The sequence below is a fragment of the Hemibagrus wyckioides genome, linkage group LG04 (genome assembly GCF_019097595.1).
Source record: "Hemibagrus wyckioides isolate EC202008001 linkage group LG04, SWU_Hwy_1.0, whole genome shotgun sequence".
Classification (NCBI taxonomy): domain Eukaryota; kingdom Metazoa; phylum Chordata; class Actinopteri; order Siluriformes; family Bagridae; genus Hemibagrus; species Hemibagrus wyckioides.
The window spans coordinates 16,197,198-16,220,200 of record NC_080713.1 but is presented as its reverse complement, the minus strand read 5'-3'; the positions used below and the strand labels follow the sequence as shown (position 1 = coordinate 16,220,200).

At 40.2% G+C, this 23,003-nt stretch overlaps 2 protein-coding genes and 1 long non-coding RNA gene across 6 annotated transcripts in view; 2 read left to right on the top strand and 1 right to left on the bottom strand.

The window, feature by feature from the left end:
- The window catches only part of cfdp1 (craniofacial development protein 1), a 33,992-nt gene extending 18,944 nt beyond the window's left edge, over positions 1 to 15,048 (top strand). Inside the window, exons 6-7 of one of the 2 annotated variants that reach the window (XM_058388250.1) lie at positions 6,670 to 6,828; positions 13,682 to 15,048. In XM_058388250.1, the coding sequence (XP_058244233.1) occupies positions 6,670 to 6,828; positions 13,682 to 13,772 (250 nt within the window). In that variant the 3' untranslated portion in view covers positions 13,773 to 15,048. The remainder of the gene's footprint in view (positions 1 to 6,669; positions 6,829 to 13,681) is intronic. The other variant, XM_058388251.1, reaches the window with a different exon arrangement.
- Positions 12,697 to 21,814, bottom strand: LOC131352274 (uncharacterized). 2 transcript variants are annotated; one of them, XR_009204485.1, is made up of 5 exons: positions 21,686 to 21,814; positions 21,212 to 21,282; positions 18,448 to 18,964; positions 17,104 to 17,155; positions 12,697 to 13,501 (listed from the first exon to the last, which is right to left on the bottom strand). It is a non-coding gene; the product is annotated as an uncharacterized LOC131352274 (long non-coding RNA). The 2 variants fall into 2 exon arrangements; XR_009204484.1 differs by lacking the exons at positions 21,212 to 21,282; positions 21,686 to 21,814 and having other exon boundaries at positions 12,698 to 13,501; positions 18,448 to 20,591.
- The window catches only part of bcar1 (BCAR1 scaffold protein, Cas family member), a 68,522-nt gene continuing 67,302 nt past the window's right edge, over positions 21,784 to 23,003 (top strand). For both annotated transcript variants that reach the window (XM_058388248.1, XM_058388249.1), the window contains exon 1: positions 21,784 to 22,195. In XM_058388248.1, coding sequence (XP_058244231.1) covers positions 22,184 to 22,195 — 12 coding nt within the window. In that variant the 5' untranslated portion in view covers positions 21,784 to 22,183. The remainder of the gene's footprint in view (positions 22,196 to 23,003) is intronic.

The following is a 23,003-nucleotide window of genomic DNA, read 5'->3' as shown; positions in this document are numbered from 1 at the left end:
ACAATCCGGGTTAGCCCCCGGACATCCCTTTCAGACAACTTCCTCTTACGTCCACAGTTACTCCTGTTGGATGTGGTTTGTCCTTCTTGGTGGTATGCTGACATTACCCTGGATACCGTAGCTCTTGATACATCACAAAGACTTGCTGTCTTAGTCACAGATGCGCCAGCGAGACGTGCACCAACAATTTGTCCTCTTTTGAACTCTGATATGTCACCCATAATGTTGTGTGCATTGCAATATTTTAAGCAAAACTGTGCTATTACTCTGCTAATTAAACCTTCACACTCTGCTCTTACTGGTGGAATGTGCAATCAATGAAGACTGGCCACCAGGCTGGTCAAATTTAGCCATGAAACCTCCAACACTAAATTGGCCAGTGTTTCAGTTTCATTGTCCAACCCCTGTATGTATGTATGTATGTATGTATGTATATAAATAATATGCTTGTGCAAATCAGGGGTAGAAGAATATGATTATTATGAATAAAGTGCACATGTATTGATGTGTGCAATTGTAGTGAAATACATGCTGAGCAAAAACAAAATCCATCAGAGTTAGTGTGTGTTGTTGTGTAGACAAGTTCAGAAAAGTCCAGGTTCTGAGTATTGTCCTTGCTGGGGGGCAGAATGGCCTGCGGGAAGAAGCTGCTCCTCATTCTTTCTGTGTTTAGATGGCTGTGTAGGAAAGATGCATTTAAATGATGTGTATTGCCTCTTCGAGCCGTTTTGATGTGATTTGACAGGATGAAATGCCAAGCAAAACAGTGCAAGCCAGTACTGTGCACACAAGTCAGTTTTTATTAATAAAAAAAGTGGTAGCTATAAACCATGGGAGGACATCTCTGATGTATGATGGGCAAAGAGTGAAGGGGAAAGAGGAAAAAAATCTTGTTTTTTGCCGAGCTACATATAACACAAAATTAAATTCATTTGATAATGTTTCTACTATGCTTGATACAGATTAGCTAGACAGAGATGCCAGCGTTGAGCTATGACCTCCAAACTGTTTCATAGATTTAAATCTGTAAGTATTTATACCCCTGATCCTTCATGTCCCTCTGCCTGGATTCAAAGATGGGGGCAAATATAATAATAATAATGCAATATTTAGAGGAAGTGATGCTTGGACATTCACCAGGACTCCCTGCTGATTGCAGTGTGAATGAGAGGACTAGTGCGAGTCTGTGCATGTGAATTTGTTGCATTTTGTTACATTTGTAAAGGTTTCCACTGCTAACATCCTTTCGGCTAAAACAAATAGGCATGAGCACACCCGAGGCTGAAAATGGCTTTTCATGTTGAAATCATTTTGCTCTCCTCAGTGAGAGTGGGATATGTGAAGCAAAACTGCATGAGTAAATGCTGAGGGTAATTTCGCCTAATGTGCTGTAATGATCCTAATGTGCTACAGTGTTTCCTGGACCTTAACACACCTGCTTCAGCTCATGAAGAGCTCCAGGATAAGAGCATGAGCAGCGCTGATTTGTGCACTCGAAAGCTACTCCAGAGATAGGAATCTGAGGTTTTATTGTAATTTTTCCATTTTCCTCTCAACCATTTGCATTTTCAGTGCTCATTTCAAAACTCCACTTTTCCCCAGTCTGCTTTATAATCTACTTTACACTTAATCACAGACTTCCCTTCAAAAATGTGATACTCTGTGTTTGTTTGGTTGTTATTTATGGCATGTTTATAGTGTATAAATATGCCTTAACAATATAATGTGCATGGTGTAAATGTAATGTCATTTATTATATTTGGGGGAATATCACTTAGTTCAGTGCAGATTAAATGCAGTGAGTACATCGGCAATTCTTGAATAGAATGACTCTAATGAAGGCCATGTTGCTATGAAAATGTGCATGCGTCCAGGTGACGGCTAAATAAAAGAGCAGGTTGGCTGTTAGTTGCATGTCCTGGTGGTTCGATGCAACAGGCAGGTGGTCTGATGGTAAAAGGTCTTTGAACTTTCAGTATTGTGCACACACACACACACACACACACACACACACACACTTAGCTGTTGTGTGGTGTGTGTGTGTGGTGTGTGTGTGTTTGCACATGTTCATTAGCCATCTCTGAACAGGTGCACTTTTTTTTTGTCTATCAAGATTAAATCTGTCCCTCAGCCTGTGAAACAGAAAGACAGAGCAGGGTGGAGATGCCTCAAGCTACGCATGTCTTCATGGACTTTGAAGATCAGAGAGGGAAGATGGGACTAAGAAGAAAGACAAGGGATGAATTGGGGAGGGTATTGAGAGAGACACACACACACACAATGCTGTTTGATTCCAGTTGGCTACACTTCAGTCATATGTACACTTCCTCCAGCTAGGGCTTTGAGTGGACCTGCTGACAGGCTCTCGTCAGCTCCACTGCAGAGTGACCAGAAGCCACTTGGAGAACTGTATGTTTGTGCTAATTAGTAAGCAGGATGGCTTATTTTGCTTTATGGAAGTATTTAGATGAAATGTTTATTTGGAACATATATATTACAGCAGAGTGAAATTCTGTTTTCACATATCCTGGCTTGTTAGGGTTCAGCAGTGGCAGCTTGGTGGTGCTGAGGCTCAAAATCCCCAACCTTCTGATCAGTGACCTAGAGCTTTAACTAGTGACCAGCCTCTGTCCTTTTCATTTACATTTTCACAGTTATACAGACAAACTGTGATTTTGTTCATTTTAATTGTGCACAATTGTGGTGCTGTTTGATGCTGTTCATTTCTTTACTTTGTGTTCTATTTATTTTAAATAGGATCTTTTTGCTCCTAACTGAGCTCAGTTAAATAAATGTTAACTTTATCCCTAATGACCAAGCCAGAGACGACTATGGCAAGGAGACACTTTCTGAGACGATAAGCGGAAAAAAAAAACATAAGATGAACCAGGTTTTTAAGGGAACCCATCCTCATCTCGGAGACAAGTGATAGTTTCATTATAAATATAATTTTTGTGCGTTTGTGTAACAATGTTGTTAAGAATGTAGGTCACTGAGGCTATTTGCTTCTGGGCTGGTTCATGAACGATATCACTTCCCTCATTTCCAGTTCTAATAATCCATCAGCATCCTCTCTGAGTAGCAGCGCAGCACTGCATGTAGGTCAGCATTGACACCTGTGGCCTGTCTTTAAGACGTTCAGCAATTGATTTCACTAGACTGCACTGGCTATGTGTTTGAGCCTGCTTCCATCTGTTTCACTGGCTGTTCTGCACAATGTACTACAAATCTTGGCACCATGTATAAGCCAAATAAACCGCTGTGACCTTGACAATGGCCTTAATGCACACCATAATAATGATAGACTTGTCTTCATTGTGGTCACTGTGACTGCAGTTATTTTTCAAGTTAATGGGAAATGAATTAGTCCTCAAAGTGCAGTTGGTTTGTGTTTGGGCCAGTACTTGTGAAGTGTGGCTTGGTGTGTGAGCTATGAGCAGTGAATGTTGTGAGGGTGGCCTTGATCAAAATGGAAGGTGGACAAAGAGGAAGAGAGGTGATTAATCCATTTCCTGTCCTGTAATGTTGGACTAGGGTTTGTTAAGCAGGGTTTCTGCACATGTATAAGACAGAGTGAGAGAGACAGTGACGAGCCTCTGGTCATGGGAGAGCTCAGTCTGCAAATAAACGGCTCCAGAATCACAGACTGCCAGACTCCTGTCCTGCGTCTGTGTTTGTGTATGTTTGTGAGTAACTGTGTGCCCTTCACAATCGTCTCCATTTTGGTTGAACCAAGTTGTATTTGTGCTCAGGATCATATCCTGCTCTGCCAGACTCCACTTCCTTCCAGACAACCCTTCCTTCTTACTTTCTCACTCCCTGCTGCCACACACCATGCAGGATTGACTCACAGCCGAGTCTTGATTATCTATTGATTCACTGCCAGAGTACGCACATGTGTGATCAAGGTATGCGTGCATGTGTGATCATCCATGTCAATTCATCCCAGAATTACTCTTGCAATACAAAATGTTGTGAGGGGAAAAAAACAGTGTGAGTATAAAGGAGGAAAGTCGAAACTCAAATCTGGCCACAAGGGTCACATGAGGCACAAAATGCATATTTAGCATGCTTTGTATTAGAGAAGGAATTTTTCATATTGACATATTGATCCCCCTTATCAATAATTTATGCTTTTTTTTTTTTTTTTTCAAAACTTTGTGTGTGCGCGCACAGGCACGCATGTTTGTGTGTCCTTGATAGGCTTAGTCTGGTGTGGGAATAGAGCTACACTGAAACAGCTGGCAGAAAGCTGTGTGTAATCATGAGCTTTGTGATATGTTTTTGTATACAGGTGTGTGTGTGTGTGTGTGTGTGGGTCTGTGTGTGTATATACACGTGTGCCTGTGTGTACACTGAAGCGCTGGCTCATTTATTTCCTCTCTATTCTCTCATCCTTTCTACGTCTTTTATACACATGCCTGCGTTTGCACATGTTGATCTCTTGAGAACTGAGCTGGATTTGTTCCTTCCTGAAGGGCAGTAGAAGAAACATCCAAACAACTAGCGTGGTCCAGAGAATCTTTCCTCTCTCACTCTTTTTATCTTCTCCTTTTTCCTCATGAATGATGCTGACAGCATCAGCACAGATGGCAACTGCAGTCTGTCAGGCAGAGTTCAGCCCTGTTTTTCCTCAAAGTTGTGCGTCTCTCCTTTTCTCTCTTTCGTGCGTCTTCTTTTGTCTTTCGGCTTACTCTTGGCCTAGATGAACACATTTCTTTGCATCTGAGATTTTATGCTGTAAGAGTGTGTGTGTTGAATTGTATTGTTTAAACAGCAGCAAACATAACAGATCTGTTTGGAGTTGCAGGGCTAAATATACATCACTGTACCAGTGGAGCGGGAACATGAACTACACTCCTGTATTGATTGCTGGAGTAATGTGTGTTCTTGTGATATGACCTTCCTGATGCATGATGATATTAGTCATGCCACTCAGTAGCACATTGTATGTTGTATTGATATATGAGCTCATGTTTCATGGTTCGTTGTGAAATAAATATGCTATGAAATGGTTCCTTCCACTCAGTCTGTGGTACCCGGGTGTTTACATTAGGGATCATAAGTGTAAGATAAGTAGATTTTTGCTGTCAATCCAGTTAGGGGTACAACAATGTGAGATTTTTGGATGGTGCCATTACAGTGTAGAGAATAACTACGGTACTGGTTTAAGGATCTCTTAGAATTTTTTATTTATTTATTTTATTTTATTTGTTTATTTTTTTACTTTCTGTATATAAGGTTTTCGGCTCACCAAACTGAGAGAGTGATGGACGAATTTTCTGGACGATGTGTGCGGCAAGGCTTCTGAATTAGAAATTTTACTGTAGAATCCCTGCAATTTGTAGACTGCGACTTTTTAAAATTGTGCTTAATAATTAATCACTAGGAGTAATGAATACATGTGGAACCTTGAGGCAGATTTGGCTACAAGAAAGACCTCATTAGGTTGCACTCCTGGCAGCCAAGAACAGGAATCTGAGGCTGTAGTGGGCAAAGGCTCACTGCAACTGGACATCGGAATAAAAGAGCAGATTGTGTGCTGAGATGTTTTTCTGTTCGTCACAGTTATAAAGAGAGATTATTTGGATTACTCTAAACTAAACTTCCTGTAAGTTTAAATGTATCTGGCTGTTTCTGAAATATGCATCTGGTACCAACAACCATGCTACGGTGTGACGTTTCTGAAATCACATTTTGTTTTCTTATTCTGATGTTTAACATTAACGTTAATCGAAGCTCATGACCTGTATCTGGATGAGTTTATGCATTGCAGTGCTGCCAGATGATTAGATAATCAGATAATTGGCAGCGTGTATGTATAGTGCTCATGCATATGCATGCAGCATAGCAGGAGCTTCACCCAGATGAGGCAGGCTGCCTGCTGTGTAACAACTGAGCAAACTGTACGAGCAACATGAAGAGTCTGAGAGCATAATCCACCTGTGAGGGAAAATTTCACAGGCAGTAAACTTTTTTGGCCGACTTTGTTATGCAGCCATTTCTCTCTCTGCAAAAGGAGAAAGTTGATGGCCGATTTTATGCACACATACACACACACACACACACACCCACTAAGAAATGCTCATTTCATTTTTTCTTCTCGTTTCAAATGAAAGCCTTTTTGCTATGACTCACCTGGGCGTGAAAACATTTCATCCTTGGGCCCTGCTCCTCTCCAGCACTATTCCGTCTCCTCTCACCTCTCGACCCCCACCCCAGTCAACCCCTTTCTGTAACATCCCACTAGCCTGATGGTTTCTCTTTTCCCTGACACACATCATTTAACATTCCATTATTGCAGCGAAGCTTAGCACCAGTGTCAAAATGCCTCCTGTATCCTTGAAAATGAACATCTTTGTTTCAGGAGCATTAGAAATCGCTCCATTAAAGCACAGAAAAAGTTGCTGTCACTTCTAACCCACATTGCCCCCTGTGTTTACCCCCTGCTTGTTTTTCCCCCCTTTTGTGTCACATGATCTTCATGTGCTGCATATTTGTCTGTAGTATTGTGATGCATTCATGCTGTTTCTGCCTTGGAGATGATCAAAACACTTGAGGGTTTTTTTTTCTTTTTTTTGGTAAAGTGCTTTTAACTTCTTTCTCTGTCTTGATTAAAACATTTCCCTTAATACTGCTTCAGCTTTAAAATTCTCCTGTCTCTTTTAGCGTGAAGAGACCAGCGGGGATGGGCAGCGTCCTGAGCCGCATTGGAGCAAAAAAGCCTAAAATGAGCACCCTGGAGAAGTCCAAGCTGGACTGGGACTCGTTCAAATCAGATGAGGGCATCACTGAAGAGCTGGCCATTCATAATCGAGGGAAAGAAGGGTGAGACAGCAGTAGTATAATTATAGAACTTCAGGTTTTTGCCCATAATCATTTTCAAGTGACGTTTGATGTATGCTTGTCCTCAAATGCAGATTTTTCACATCAAAGTTGCTTCTCTGCCTTTGACTGACAAATGAACAACAGTTTAAATTATAGATTTCCTTTAAAGATTCTTATTTTCATTACATACATCAGGAATATGGTGGCTTATCTGTTAGCAGGTTTGTCTTGCGCCACTGGGGTTCAGGGTTCGATTTTGATCCTGCATGTCTGGAGCCTATGCATTCACACTGTGCTGGGGTTGTTTTCTTCTATAAAAATCGGACATTTAAACATTTTTATAGTATAAAGAATGAGAATTGTGAACTGAAATTTCCAAAATTTTCTTTAGGAACTGAAATGAAAACTCTTGCCTTCTCACCTCACTGGAGCACAAACCACACTGATTTCACACCAGCTCTCATGGCCTAAGTCAACGACCCTCCTTTGTTAGAGGTTTGAGGTGATTGAGAATAGCTTTATAGAACAGTGCAGTGCAGATTAACTTCTACATCTGTTTCAGAGTAAAGCTGTAGGAAAGATGGATGGAGGTCAGCTTGGGTCCAGCTCCTGTATACCCAAGCAGTAGATGAAAACCAGCACTAGAACCTGTATGACCCTGTTAATGGCATTTTTATACTCTTCATAGTTCAGAAAGAACATAGTTTCGACTTATTAAGCACTGGTACAATTCTAAAAGTGACATTCCTTGTTATGTCTGCTTGCTTTTAAGTCTATAGTGTGCTCTATCCTGAAGCTTCAGCCAGACGTCTGAAATTGCATGTTTTCATTTAAATAGTACGTACACACACATACTTTACATTGGCTTTGTTTACCTATAATTAAGTTGTTTTCAGGCAAGTGTGTGTTTAAGAGTGCTCTGCATGCTCCTCGCAGGCTTATGTAATGAATCAGAGACCTACTCACCTATATACATGCAGGGCTGTTAGTTTGATCTGTGTACTTGAGTGCCATGTGTACACACACACAAACACACACACCTCTTTAGACTGCTCAACACACAGGCTTCTTATTGCAGATTTATGATATTCTTTAAGTGTGTACACACCTGTACAGAACCCACACTGATATTAAAGGCTATGAAATTAAAGATGCTGTGATGTACTTAGTGAGATAATAAAATTTCTGAATTTTGCGGATATGTTAGGGCTCCCGAGCGGTGCACCAGATAGCATTTTGTTGGGAGATCATGAGATTGAATCCTGACAATGCCACAGATGCCCATAAAAGTATAATCAGCTCTGCGCTCTGGATAGGGTGTGTGGCATTACTCCTCTGACAAACAGAACCAGTCATGGCTCACTGTGAGCTCGTACATGAGTGTGTGATGTTGTCTTGTGACAGCATTTCAGAAAAAAAAACAGGGCTGGCTAGCTTCATGTGTCTTTGAGGACGTGTGTGTTAGCCCTCACCTCCTTTGTTAGTACAGGTGGTGTGCTGGGAAGAGCTAGCTTTCCGAATTGGTAAATAACCTAATTGGGATAAAATGAGGTCAAAATAAATATAAAGAAAATCTGAGAGTTGAAGTGGCTGGAAGAAGTTAATGTTCAGCAGGAGCTGGAGATTTACATTGACAAGAGACAAAGCGATTTTTGGTGGCAAGGCAAGTGGTGTGATGCAAAGTGGGCAGGGCGAGTAGTGCAAAAACACATTAGCTCATTGATTTCAGATAGTCACAGCTCCTAAACTTGTGCTGCCTATGAGCTTGAAGTGAACCTTAATAGAATATTGCCAGTGTTTTCTGCCATAAAATAGACAGCAGTGATTGCAAAGAGCAAACATTTCTCAGTTCAGACTGACACTAATAGACCTGTGATGTTATTTATACACAAGCATTTCCCTTTGGTGAAAATGGACAGCGCATCTCATTTTAGTGGGACATCAACATTTGCTTGAGGGTTATAAAGTGGGTTTTATGCACGTTCTGTAGGTATCCATGTTCTTTGCTTGGCCATCCACTGATGCTCCTAAGGAAACCATGGCAACTGGCTGTAACCTAATATAGGAATGCCCACCACTGACCAACATACAAGACAAAGAAATCTGTGAATGCAGGGTCCAACAGTCCAAGTGGACTTTAAAAAAAAAAAAAAAAAACCCTACAAAAAAATTCTAAATGTCATAGCAAATAAAATGTTTTCCCTCATATGAAATGTATCACTGTGTATCAGCCTTTCATATTTCTTTTCTCGTTTTAAGTCTCTTGCCCAGCCCAGCTCTCATCAGCTTTGCAAAAGGACTATTAAAAACAGAATAAACAAACAGACAGACGATGAATGTAATAACACCTGCGTATCCTTTAGGGAATTCTTCTATCCCCCACTCCTTTTAAAATCTAATGAACCCTGACTCGAGTGTACTTCCACTGTAGGGCTAAATATATTACAGCACATTGATAGACATGTCATTTTCATGGTATTTTCAGAAACTCTAGTGTACTTGGGGCATGGATTACCCTTCTTACATCAAATTGCATGCATGTTGAGATGATCACTGTTCTGATATCTTTTGATTCCTCTCATCCCTTGAGTTTCTCCGTAATTATTAGTTGATTAGTTTGTTTATGTTGACTAGCCAATTGCAGAGTTTCATTTCTACTCTTAGTATGTCATCATGTTCCCATTTAAATCTCCTTCATGAAGAGCTGAAGCCCCCCAGAGTCTTTCCTATCTACCCAGGTCTTCATAATCACCTAGCCTGCAGCTGTTGTGTGTGCCAGCTAGGGGTTGGTTTGAAGGCTGGGGCTTATGGGAGTAGAGAGTTACTTCAGGGGATGCGATTACACAATGACATCATCTATACACATGACACAAGACCCACCTCTTACAGAATATTGAATTTAACCCCTTCACTCTCTGAGGAGGAGATGCATAGCTCAAGCTGAACAGAGATGGGCATCTCATTGCTGCTGGTGCAGAATGTGCTCCAAGCCTCACTGGACTGTGGTTAAGAGGAGCCCAAAATTAAAAACCTAGGCTGGGGGTTAAAAATAAGATTTTTCTGACGGACCAAATTAGAGCATGCTGCTGTTCTGTGTTTCTAAATCTTTTTGGGTTGGATGTGGTTTGGGAGGGGAAGTGAACATGGTGTGGAGGGTGTGGTGATGGACATGATGGAGCGTAAAAGTGCTTGATGTGCTTGTGGGGCACTCAAAGGTCCGGATTCATCCCAGAGTAGGATGAACGATTCTGAATCTGCAGTGGGAACTGACTTTAGTGGTTGATGTATGTTTCTTCTCTGAAATGCAGTCTTTCCAGTCACCTACAAAGAAATTAAAGGGGGATGGCACCAATTTCGGCTTCCAAACATTCTGTAGATTGTATGTAAAATATGTCAATGGACAATTTACCATCAGATCAAAGCAAGGCTTGACTTCCATGAGGGATTAGCAGAGCAAAGAGATCAGAGCCGGGGTTTTCTTTTGGGAAGAAACAGAAGGGAGCAGTCTAACCAAGAGGGAGATGTAGAAATCTAGTGTTCACTGAATGCAGAAGCTGCACAGTAAGGTGTCTGTTAAGGGTTGATGAAACAAATTACGGGATATGAATCTAATTCACTCAGGACGCACATATAACGTATAGTTAATCTGTACTCACTGTTCTTTCTCCAGTGTACAGGCAACTCATCCACAGCTGCAGTAAGCTACTGCAGATCATCAGAGCCAGAACAGTATTTTTAATGAAACCATCCCCCCCCCCCCAAAAGCCTCCATGTGCAAATGCAGCTGGTCTGTGTGCTCTCAGTCCTTCTACAGAGCTTCTGACAGCAGGTTCGTTTCTATGTTGAGCAACATTTCGGGGACTCATTTACAACACTGCTCAAAAACATTACTCAATCACCTGCAACCAATTCTAGAGAAATTATTTTGAAAGTTTTCTCAACTCTTTTTCTGGTCATGCATCAGAGCTATGTGGCTTTACATATTATGATTTGAATTTTTGTAGAGTTTTTTTTTTATTATTATTATGAAATTGTACAGAAATTGTTTTAAGAGTCAGAGAGGAAGTTCACCTATTAAATTATTAAATCAGTGGAAAAAAAATTAGACACCTGCTTGTCCTTTTTTAATAGTAAATGATTTATACTGGTTGCTTTGATGAATTTAATTTGTCTGTTAAATTGTCAGAAGTGGTGGGAAGAATTATGTTTTTCTAATCTGCCATCCATCTATCTGAGATGCTTGCTAGCACGGTATCTTAAGAGCGCATGATTGAATGCTTGTAGTATTTATAATTGAGCCCAACAAGGTCAAGGTCACAGCAAGGTCAGGTGTGTCACTCGCTTTCTTCCTGGGTGAGGTAGAGTTTAGTGGTATATTTGGCTGACAAACTGGTACATAAAAGGACAGGAACAGACTTGGCTCCCCGCTGGCACCCTCAACGTCCAGTTCTGCTTGTTTAGATACGTGTTCTGTATAAACAGCAGGAATCACAGATTCGGTTTTTTAATATGTGGGATTAAGTTCAGGTTTACAGATATGTGACCTTGTAATATGTGGAACCAAAAGTTCATCTTGATTTCATGTAGGCAGGAATTTATCTGATAAAGATTTTTTCAGAAAAACATGCAGCAAGATTACATAAGAAGAGGTCCAGACACACAACACTGCATTGCGTTTAGGTAATCTGCTGAGAGCTTCTCAAAAGGGCCTTTGCTTTTTTTAAAACCAAATCTAAGTCAACATCAAAGATGGCAAGCATGTGATCTCTGTAAGCTCTTTGAAACTGTATCCTCTTATACTAAATATTATTTAGAATAATAGGCTGTAATGGGGTGTTAAAATCTCAAAATGAGAATGAACAATACCATAGAAACAAGCTCGTCACGCTGGCTGCATCGACACTGTTATGAGTCACATTAAAGCATAAACATCATGCAGACTTGACATTTCTACAAAGTGATTCAACATCAATCAAAATCACTTGTGCAGCAAACAAGCCACTGTATTTAAGCAAGACTCATGTTTCTCAGACAAAGAGAAATCGCTAGAAGAAATTTTAGGTGAGGTTCATCTGTACGCAGCATGTCCCAAAAGTCAGCATATGGAAATTAATCTGAAATGTCTTTCAAAAAATTGTTCATACTTAGTTTATGTATATATTTTTTCCCCAAATAGCCTTAAAGAATAGTTTTGACAGAAGAAGAATGCATTGAAATCATGAATCGTATGGCTGCATCAGGAAGCTGTGCAGGGTTGGAATGGACTTTAACAGGAAACATGGCAAGCACATCACACTGTTGCCAAATTATCAAATTCAAAAAGTCTGCTAGTGTTGCAGACCAACCAAGATGATGTCCATAATATTCCAGTGACAAAGGTACAACTGACGTGGTGCTGGCATACGTATAAGTATGGAGATATTTAGGACCATCTTGTAGATGTGAATAGATGTATCTGTTCCTTTCACAGATGTAGTTTCCATCCACAGCCTTGTTGTTGGCTGTTTCTCAGATGGCGTGTCTCTTGTTGAGCATGATCACTAAACGTACATAAAAACACAGTACGCCTTATTAACATTATTTCACTGAAATCTATTTTGTGGCTCAGCAATTTGACATGAATTGCCAACCAATTGAAACAAACGAATTGCTTGTTGTTACACATGATTAATCTGACTTCGTTCTGTCTAAGCAGAGCTCTCGTCTCAATCGTTGTGTCGCTCATGTGGAGCAGTTAAGGAGCAGGGGCTGTTCAGATTTGTAGCACATTTAGGCCGCATTACAAAGACAGTGTACATTTGAAAGTAGCTTGAGATTTTGAGTGACGATGAAGCTGTACTGCATCAGCAGTCACTTTGCATGTAACAATAGCCATTTCTTTATTCACTCGCTTACACAGGACACAGCAGAAAGGAAATCCTTTAGACAGGAAATGCTTGCATGATACTATTTAGTAGCTGTGTTTGTCTGCATACAGAGATACAGGCTGGTTTTTTGGGGGATGTAATGAGTAGTATGAGGTTATGATATCTGCACAGGAAAAGTGATGCAGATAAACAGGTAGACATAGTCGCTTGTTTTTTTGCATTGCATGTTCATTAGCTCTCTGTGAATGAAATACGGAGCCTGAATTCATCATTAATAAAATTTTATTCATGCATGTACTGGAGTACAGTGTGAAGCATTATGCTGGTATTGGACTGCATGTTTGAGAAAATGTAAACTAGATCCAGTGCCATCAATCAAATGCAAGGACAGTGTTGTGTTATCGAGTGTGTGTCTGAGGTTTTGTCAGACGCTGATTAATGCACATGCGCCATGTTGCATGTAAACCGTTAGCTCATATTTCTGTATTGACACTCTGTGTGTGCTGTATAGACAGAATTCATTTTTTCCCCCATGTCTATAACGATTCAGTATCAGTCATTGAAATGCTGCAAGTCATTCCTTAGGCTCAGTCTCTGTGATGAGCTTCACAGTTGCAAACTGCAAGACAAACATGAAGCTGTCTTGGTTATAAAGCATCAGTGTATTTTGAAAGTAGTATTTGCAGATGCATGAATCCTGACTCTTTCAATCAGTGAATCCTTTCAGTCAACCAAGACCAGTTCCGGCTTATTCCATCACTTTCCAGTGTTTCAGTGCATGCAGCAGTATTATGTGTTGGATGGGTCTGAAACAAACAAAACATAAAAGGACATTAAAACAAAATGATGATTTAATTATTTTACAACTCTTATGCCTGTTTGTTGTTCAGCTCATGCAGATGTTTGATCAGGCGCAACTGCAAAAATCTGAATGAGTTCTGCACTGAAAATACTCCGCTTTCATCTCTCCTACTTTGTTTCTGCAGGTATTTGGAGAGGAAGAACTTTTTGGAGAGGGTGGACCAGAGGCAGTTTGAGCTGGAGAAGAACGTTCGCCTTAGCAACATGAAACGATGACCGCAGTGGACAAAGTGTATCCAGTGACATGTATACGCAACAACATGGACTATTCTCTCTGTGTTCTGTGGCTCCTTTCTGCCTCTGAGCTCAGATTTAAGTCCATCATTCACTGGCTGGTCTTGTCTTCTGTACACTGAACTGATTCAAGAGGAAACAATAGTGAAAAAATGACGACGATAGATTCTGGTGAGAAGAAACCAAATACGTGTAGTATTGTGTATTAGATCAGCCAAGACATGTTTGATGTTCACATTTTGCTTACCATTGTCAGATATTTATATATCTGTCCTGCAGCCCACAGCTTTATACAATTACAAATAGTTCATCTGCTCACTGCAGTTTATGCTGCTGGCAAAATAAATTTCTTGTCATGTGACTATTTTATGGGGTTTTTTTTCTTGGAAATCCTCTGATATTAGGAGGTTTTTTTATTATTAAAATGTCTGTTTTCTAGAGTTGATTCTTTATAAATAATGCATCTTGGCTAATAATTGACATGGTTTGAGACATTTTTGTCATAATGTCAGTATGCAGTTATAAATCAGTGCAAATTACAGCCCCAGTACAAAACTAATCAAAACAAAAATTTGAACACAAAATGTCTTGACTGCAGTTCATGCAAACAGCTTCCCATCACGTAAAAACACAAAGGTCACACAGCCATCACTGGCACAAAAGTTGTTATCCGTCAATGTCTCTGCAGAGCTTCATGCTTTCCTTGGGTAATGCACAGGATTCGGTACAGGCCACTACCTGATCTGTGTGGTGGAAGAGAAAAGATACTAAACTGCTGGCAGGGTGACTAAAGCTGAGATGTGTTGAGAGACGAGATTTGTTGAAGGAGGTCTTTAGTGCACAGTTTTTACACAGGCTGTAATTATTAGACTTTAATATTAGCCACTGTCTTGTAAGACTCTGCATTCTTGTTCATTAACTCATCTGGTGTTTATAGCCTTTTATGAGGTGAGTCAAGCGTGTTACTGAATGGAAACCATTAAAATACACAGTGCATTGGGTTCACAGGACAAAGAGCAGGGATCCCCATTGACTTTCACTCTCCAGCGTGAATAAAAGATCAGTCACAGCTCAAAATGTAAAAGCTACTTACAGTCCAGGACATTCCGGGCTCCTTTCAGGATAAATAAAGCAGTAATGTATGTATTTTTATTTGTTTCTATATGCATGTTGTTTCTATTTTGACAGTTTGACTTGGTAAAGTTGGATCTCTTGTGCTATAAAGGTACAGTATTTGAAAATAAATCTGATCATCTGGTTTGCCTTTGTTTTTTAATCCACCTGCTTTTAATTGGGTCAATATCTTAAGTTATTTTTTTGGTCTGATCTCAGAGGAAAGGCCAGTGTCATAATAGTTGCCTCAGACTGTTTCATCATACCTGCTCTGTAGAACAGATGCCCCGCCTCATGCGCCCTGTGCCTTCTCAGCATCCCAAAACAAATTCTCATTAAGAGGATTTCTCACACGTCCTTTTTCTTCATTTCAACACATCCTACACTCATTGTCGCTCATGTTCATGTTCCTCTTTTAAATTTGACATTACATACGCTAACCTTTACTGAGGAGCTCATAGCAGATTGACAGGTTTAACCTTGTTTTTACACTATTTAATCTAAAAACTGATTTAAACACTGCTCAGATGCAGACTCTGATATTAATATAATCACTGTTTGACACAACGTGCAGTTTTATGTACAGTTAAACATCCACTCGCCATCCACTAGCACATTCATGTAATTATTATGTAATGTATAATGTCAGCTGTCATGTGGAAACAGTAAAAGTTCATACATTCATGAGCACTTCAGGTATAAATGGTACAATGCTGAGCTGAGATGGCTGGGCTACACCACAGAAAAATGCATCAGGTTCCACTTATTTAACCCAACACCATGAATCTGGGGCTACAGAAAGCACAAGCTGACTGAAACATGACGGTAAAAGGAGAAACTTCACCTAGTCTTTTTCTTTTTTGAGATGCTGTTCTGCTCATCACAGCCGTAAAGAGTGATTTGTTTCAGCCTGCAGGAACTACAGCTCACTGGATGGAAAACTCTAGACACTGTTGTGCATGAAAATCTCCACAGATCAGCAGTTTCTGAAATCCTTAAACCAGTCCACATTGTATCATCAACTAGTCTACGAAGTGACCAACATCCTGCCTTTTTTGAATATTCTACTTTTATGATTTTATCTTCTCATGATTAAGTGGATAACTCTCAGAATATGCAGATGTTCCTAATAAATTGACTGGTGAATGCAGAAATTAAAGTCAATCGTGAAATGACCTCTTTTCCCTCACTCTTAACTCACTGGTATGCTTGTATTACTGGTATTATGGTATGGTTCAGCTCCCTGGATCTATCTGATCCTTATTGATGCCCTTCTTTTGGTTGGAGTCTCATCACATGCTGCTGCTGAGGATGCCCTACATGGACAGCCTGGAGATACACGAGTTCACTGTGGATAGCATCACTAAGAAACAATGGTGATGGCTTTGGACTGCATTAGCACTCAAAACTCTATCAGTGAACAACTGATAACTTCAACAAGATGGACTTGATGTTAAAACTATAAATAATTTCCTGATTAAGCAGTTAAACGATTTGACCAGGGAAATTATTTATAATCACTTACTAGGGTGTCACCCAGATGAGGATGGATTCCCTTTTGAGTCCTCTCAATGTTTGTTCCTCATATCGTCTCAGAGTTTTTTCTTTTTCGTCATTGTTACTGGCTTGCTCATTAGGGATACATTTATAAATGTGTATAAAATATAATTATAAAACTTATATCCTGAATATATCCTTGTGTCTGTAAAGCTGCTTTGGGACAATGTCTGTTTAAAGTGTTATACAGATAAAATTGAATGAGGTTAGTCTCATGGTTTTGTTTTCTCCAGACATTTTTTGATATCTGGGGAGGTATGAGTATCATTTCACTGAAAAAAATAACTGTTTTGTTTATAAAGCTCCTCCTGTCTATTACTAAGTGGTGGGCACTATGGTTGTTTACTTCTATTTCCACTGGAACCCAGTTGGAGCCACAGTCAACATTTTATCTCCTTGTTTATGTAATTGCATACCCAGCACGGCACTGTGAACATCTCTCTCTCTCTCTCTCTCTCTCTCTCTCTCGTTCCCTCTCTCCCCTCCTCCTCTCCCCATCTCTCAGCAAACTGTGCCCTTTTTCTGTAGGAGTGGATGGATGTGCTACACGTGAAAACGCAAGCTGCTTTAATGCCTGTGGTGCAGGTGTGTTGTCTGTCTGCGCAGGTGGAGTGCAGTGTATTATACACATCAATCTCCTCACTTGGTGACTCTCCTCCCACTGCTGCTCAGTATCCTGCACTCAAAATGGCCTCCTGTTGAGAGAAGAGAGATCAGAGATCTTTTTCACACCCACTCTGATGCCTACTGCATACGGATTTAAAAACAAAGCACAAAAATCAAGTGTGTATTTCATCAAATCTTGACGTTCAGGATCTACATCCTCATCTTTATTCCAGCTCACCTTGCCATTCCTCTCTGTGGTTTTTAACCCTCAATTAATCAATGCATATATGTATAGACTATAGGAGTTTCTGCACACTAGATACAAAAACAGAGAAGAATTCATTCTGCTTCAGGGTAATATCACGAACTAATATGCATTAATAAAAAAAAAGCATATTTATGATAAAACAGGCCTTCAGCAAAAATCCTTATTGCCACAAAATCTGACAGGGAAACCTTTGACTCTTGAGCTTATGAACAGGTTTCCACTAAATGTAATCCACTGCTGTGTTGAAGTGTCTTCCTGATGTCTAATATAATGTGCTCTTGGACTTCAGGACAGTGCCATCATTTTTCATATATTTTTAATCAATAATGAAATTCATTATGACAATTTATCTGTGTCATCGATTTGTTGTAGCTCTCTATAAACACATCTGGAAGAATTTCCTTCTCCCCCTTTTTTGCGGCTTTGCATTCACATTTTCCTGACCTCCCCCTCAAATACATCACTTGTTTGAAGTCTTGTTTTTATGTTCACTCCCTCTTTCTTTTCCTTTCATTCACCAACTTTTTTCCCTCTTCTTTTTCTTTACCACCTTCTTCACTTTAATGCCTTTCAGTATCCTTTCCTGAAGTTGTTCTTTTTCAGTCCAGTCCATATTTTAACATCACTTTTAACAATGGACATTGCCACAAGGTGCTTTACAGAAATATAAAAATTCAGAATATAAATGATAAAATTTGAAATGTAAATTTATGTTTATGCATAATGAGAAATCCAGAGGCAATGGTAAAACTCCGTGAGACGATATGAGGAAGAAACCTTTAGAGGAACCAGGCTCAAAAGGGAGCACATCCTCATCTGGGTGACACCGGATAGTGAGATTATAAATAATTTCCCTTTTATAACTGTGCACTATGTAGTTAAGTGCAAATTTCTAGCCAGGAGCTTCAACGTATGAATATAAACATCAGCATAATTACTGAATTATAGTTTTAACATGAATTCCTTTCTGTTGAAGTTATTAAATGTTCACTGATGGAGGCTTAAGTGCAAAACTGTGTCAATTGCAGTCCAAAGCCAGCTCCATGGTATCTAAATTGTACAATCCACATAAATCTCATATATCTCTAGGCTGTGCATGTGGGCCATCCTCACCAGAAAAACACAGCAAAATGATGAGACTCCAACCAGAAGTAGGGCATCAGGATGGATCAGGCAGGTCTGGAGAGCAGAAGGGGACAGAATCAGTGGTATCTTAGGACTAGCATGTATAGCTTAGAGAGAGAATATTAGGTATGCTTGTGATCATGTAATCTTTAAGGACAGTGTAAAATCAGTAGGGTTATTCTGGCAAAGAGCATTTCACTGAATGTGTAAATAGAAAATGTATTCATATAGCCCGACACTGTGAAGTCTATCTATTGTGTGTCACACTGCATTTTGTCTTCTTTACATGTACTCTGTGTATGATCATTCTGACAGAGTGACAAAGAAAATCCGTATTGCTGGAGTGAAATGCTCAGATTTAGACACTTATTCCCTACAGTGACTTGTATAACAGCAGGCTTATGTGTAGGTAGCTAGGCAGGATGCCTGATGTATATTTGGCACAAACGTTACCTCCAGGCATGCATGACACTGTCTGTCACCAGGGCAGGGCTTCAAATGAGAGCTGGACTCACAGAAATAGACAGCAGCGTGGAAAGGATAATTATAAACAATCACGGTAAAGAGAGCCTAAAATAACACTGGAGTAAAATCTTCCAAATGCCAATAATCTTCCAGCTGCCACTGGATAAAAGACACATCAGAGCTGTACTTCTGTCTTCTGTTAGAATCATGCTGGAAGCATGTTTTTTGTTTTTTTTTAGACCACAGATGAACTGCGAAAGGAAATTTACTTAAAAGAGGCAATTCTGATGTTCTCTTTGCTTAGGATTCTGACAACTGGTATTCTACAGTAGGCATTGCTCTGAAATGTGAGTTGAATTAGTGTCCTCACTCACCATGCACTCTGTATGACCTAAAAAGTCATCTTAACAAAGCCAAAAGTGTTTCCTGGCAGCCAATATATCAATGCATGCTCCACACAAGGGGTGCCCATTTCCTTTCTGGGATCTCTACCAATTTGCTCCGTTTGTTACCAACACATCAGGGTCTAATTATCAGATGCTACCGAAGTTCTAGATTAGCTAGATCATGTGTGTTTGATTAGGTCTGGAACTATACTCTTCAGCGTAGTAGAGCTCCAGGAATAGGTTTGTGCTGCCATGCTTTACGCCATGACAGTTCACTTTCTGGAGTCCTGCACTATTGCACTATTTAGTTCTAAGCCAGAATCAACACACCTGTACCTAATATTCACAGCCTCAACTGTGTTTTAATAGGCAGCATTTGTGGCACTCCAGAAGCATTGCCAGCTTCTGTTCTATACCCTAACTGCACTAACCGACCAAATTCATTTTAATTCCATGTCCTCTGCCACTGGCACAGTTCACCCCTTTGATGACAGGATGATTAAAAGGTATTCGCAGTAAAGGCAACATGAAATGGAAGCTCCAACTCATTTCGCTTTCACAAGACATACTATTTCAGCATGAATAACTTTGACTTTACTGGGTAGCGTTTATCCTTGCAATTTGATCTTGATGTGTCTTTGCTTGACTGATTGGCATAGTTTTCTATTGTTTCCTAAATGTGGCTTAGCTAAAAGAGATGTGTTCACACTAAAGGCCTAAGAACAACATTACTCACAAAACAAGCAAAATACCTTCGGTGCTACTGAATATGGTATTTAATATTATGATTAATCAGTACTTTTCTAATAGTAGCCAAAACACCAAGTGTAAAAACACACTAAGTATGAAAAAGGAGACTCAATATAATGCTGTTTTTTTTTCTTTCTTTAAAGTCTTGAGTTACGAAACACATTTAGTGAGTTCTACTGAACATCATGGCTACTGTTTCTACTATAATGAGTGCCTACAATAGCAAGCAAACAGATGTGGCCTCGGTGCATATAAAAGTTCTTATATGACCTATCTGAAGATATCAAATCCAGCTATTAATCTAAAATGTCCCACTTTACCTTATTGCTTTTCCATGGAGAGAATAGTTTAGGAACATTAAACTCAATGTTTCATATGACAAATTTAAAGACCAATTATGGCTGCACTCTCAGAAAATAGCTTCCTCAAGGGTTCTTTGAATAGTTCAGGGTTCTTTTCTTCCTAAAGCAAGCAAGATCGCAAATAGTCTCTAGTAACCTTTGCGGTTTAAAATGCAGCACAGTTTAAATCTGGAACTCTAATGGGTTTTCTAGTCCCATATGCAGCAAGCTGATGCACTTTGTGCTCTCACACCTTTCCTAGCCAGCATTAACGTTTTCAGCTACCAGAACAGCAGGTCTTGTGGGCTGTTTCCGATACTCAGTGGTTAGAACCTACCCAGCACAAATAGCTAAAAACGTTAATGCTGGCTATGAGAGAAAGGTGTGAGAACACAAAGTGCATCAGCTTGCTGCATACAGGACTAGAAAGCCCTTTAGGGTTCTAGATTTAAACTGTGTTGCATTTTAAACTGCAAAGATTACAACAGCTCTTCTCTGGCAGCACACCAGACCCATATCGCCCAGGACCCTGTCGCCAGTTTACCAGTTGTTCTTCCTCAGACTATTGGTGGGTAATAACCATTGTGTATTGGCAACACCCGTCAAGACCTGCTGTTTTAGAGATGCTCTGATCCTGCTGCCTGGCCATCACAATTTGGCCTTTGTCAAAATTGCTCAGATCCTTACACTTGGCCAGTTTTCCTGCTTCCAACACATCAACATTGAGAACTGACTGTTCGCTCGCTGCCTAATATATCTCACCTCTAGTACGTGCCATTCTAACAAGACATTCAATGTTATTCAGGTCACCTAAATTCCATGGAGCTCATCCAAACGTTGATTTGTAGAGCTAAATTCATAATTCACAAAATTCAAGGGACCTGTCAAAAACAAAAACAAACATTACAAACAAACAAAAAAGAAAACGCAGAGCCAATAGTTATACTTAACAGACCTGTGTGATGCACAGCTACTTTCAGAACAACTGTCCTATATGATATTCCATACTACTTGCCAAACATAGCCCATGGTACTACAACAGTGGGCTTAAGGTGCTTCTTTTAATAATAAGTGTTTCACTATTTTGGAGTTTACTGGAATCAGCTAGGAAAACACAATAGTAAATATTTTAATGGCCAAAACCAAAATGTCTGCTTTGTTTTATATTTATAGATATACGCATTTCACAGCCTTTAGCATACGCCTAGATCTAGATCTAGATCATCGCATCATTCTGAGCTATTTAACATGTCGTGCTGCTTGTGTTTATAAGCGAGTCTGTACCTTTAAACAAAACTTGATGATTCCATCAGAGAGCGCGCGCGCGCAGGCAGCACCGTGTCGCTTCAGCTGCACTCAAACAGCCGCAATACGAGCACCTCGGAAAAGTGTGTCTCTACAGCACAAGCAAATCCTGCCGATCACTGAAACCACAACCCTACTGCATTTCGCCGAGAGGACAGACGGAACTGGCGACACTGTGGAACGAGGCATCGGTGATCTGGCTCTTTAAAAGCTCTTCGTATGAGCTGGACTGCTGTGCCCGACGCAGTGGGCTTTCCTTTAGGTGATCGGGAAATATCCGCTTCATTTTCTTCAAACTTCAGCCATCACATACAACACAAGACAGCGCGATTCGCCACCGGGAAGCATGGAATAAACAGAAGTTAAAGGGTCAGAAAATCTGTGCTTCCTTGTCTGTTTAAAAAACGCAGTAGACAGCAGCTCGGTCCGTTCAGAAATCTACAAGCAAGACCCGTGTGGACGGATAAGGACCGCAAGATGTCCATTCCGGTAAGAAAATAAATAACAACTGCCCTGTTTTCTGAATCTCAGCGCGACTACACATCTTGATGAGTTGTTCACTGTAAATACATCGCCAAAGCACAGAGGCAGCATTTCTCTACGACTGAAAGATTCAGATTAAAGGCTTCTAGCTGGTAAAGTTGTGCTTTGGTGTGACCTGGACATTAGAGTTTCTGTATGAATCAGACGCGGGTTGTTGTCTCACTGCGCACCTGTGCAAACTGTTCACACAGACCTGGGTGTATAGCAGAAGAGTAACACACCCTGTACAGTGCACACTGCTACAGGCTGAAGACAACTACTGCTATCATCTACCAGAAACAATTATAAACCCACAATGACAACAGCTGAGGGGAAAAAGCAAACAACAAAACCCTAATGCAGTGTCCAGCTTCAGAAACGCGTACTTGAAGTAGACAGAAGGGCTTTTGTACCTAAAGTGTAGGCTGGGTTTGGGGCAAGGTGCCTTTAGAGAGTGAACAGTTTGGTGACTTTGAGTGACAAGTTAATTAACATGGGGGGGGGCTTTTGAATCAAGTTTTAGCCATTTTAATAATGACATGTGTAAAAGCGCTTTTTTGAGGCCGCTGTGAAACATGCGTAATGGGTGTATGATATAAAACCACCTGATTAAATCAAACACATATAGATTACTGACTATAATGGAAAATGTCATGGAAATGTTTTTCTTATAGCTTGTGTAGGCATGTGCTTTCCAGTTACTGTAAGTGTGTGTTACTTTAGATACTGAGATCGGCCGTCTGAACGGGACAGGAAGGCCAAAACCCTGCGAATG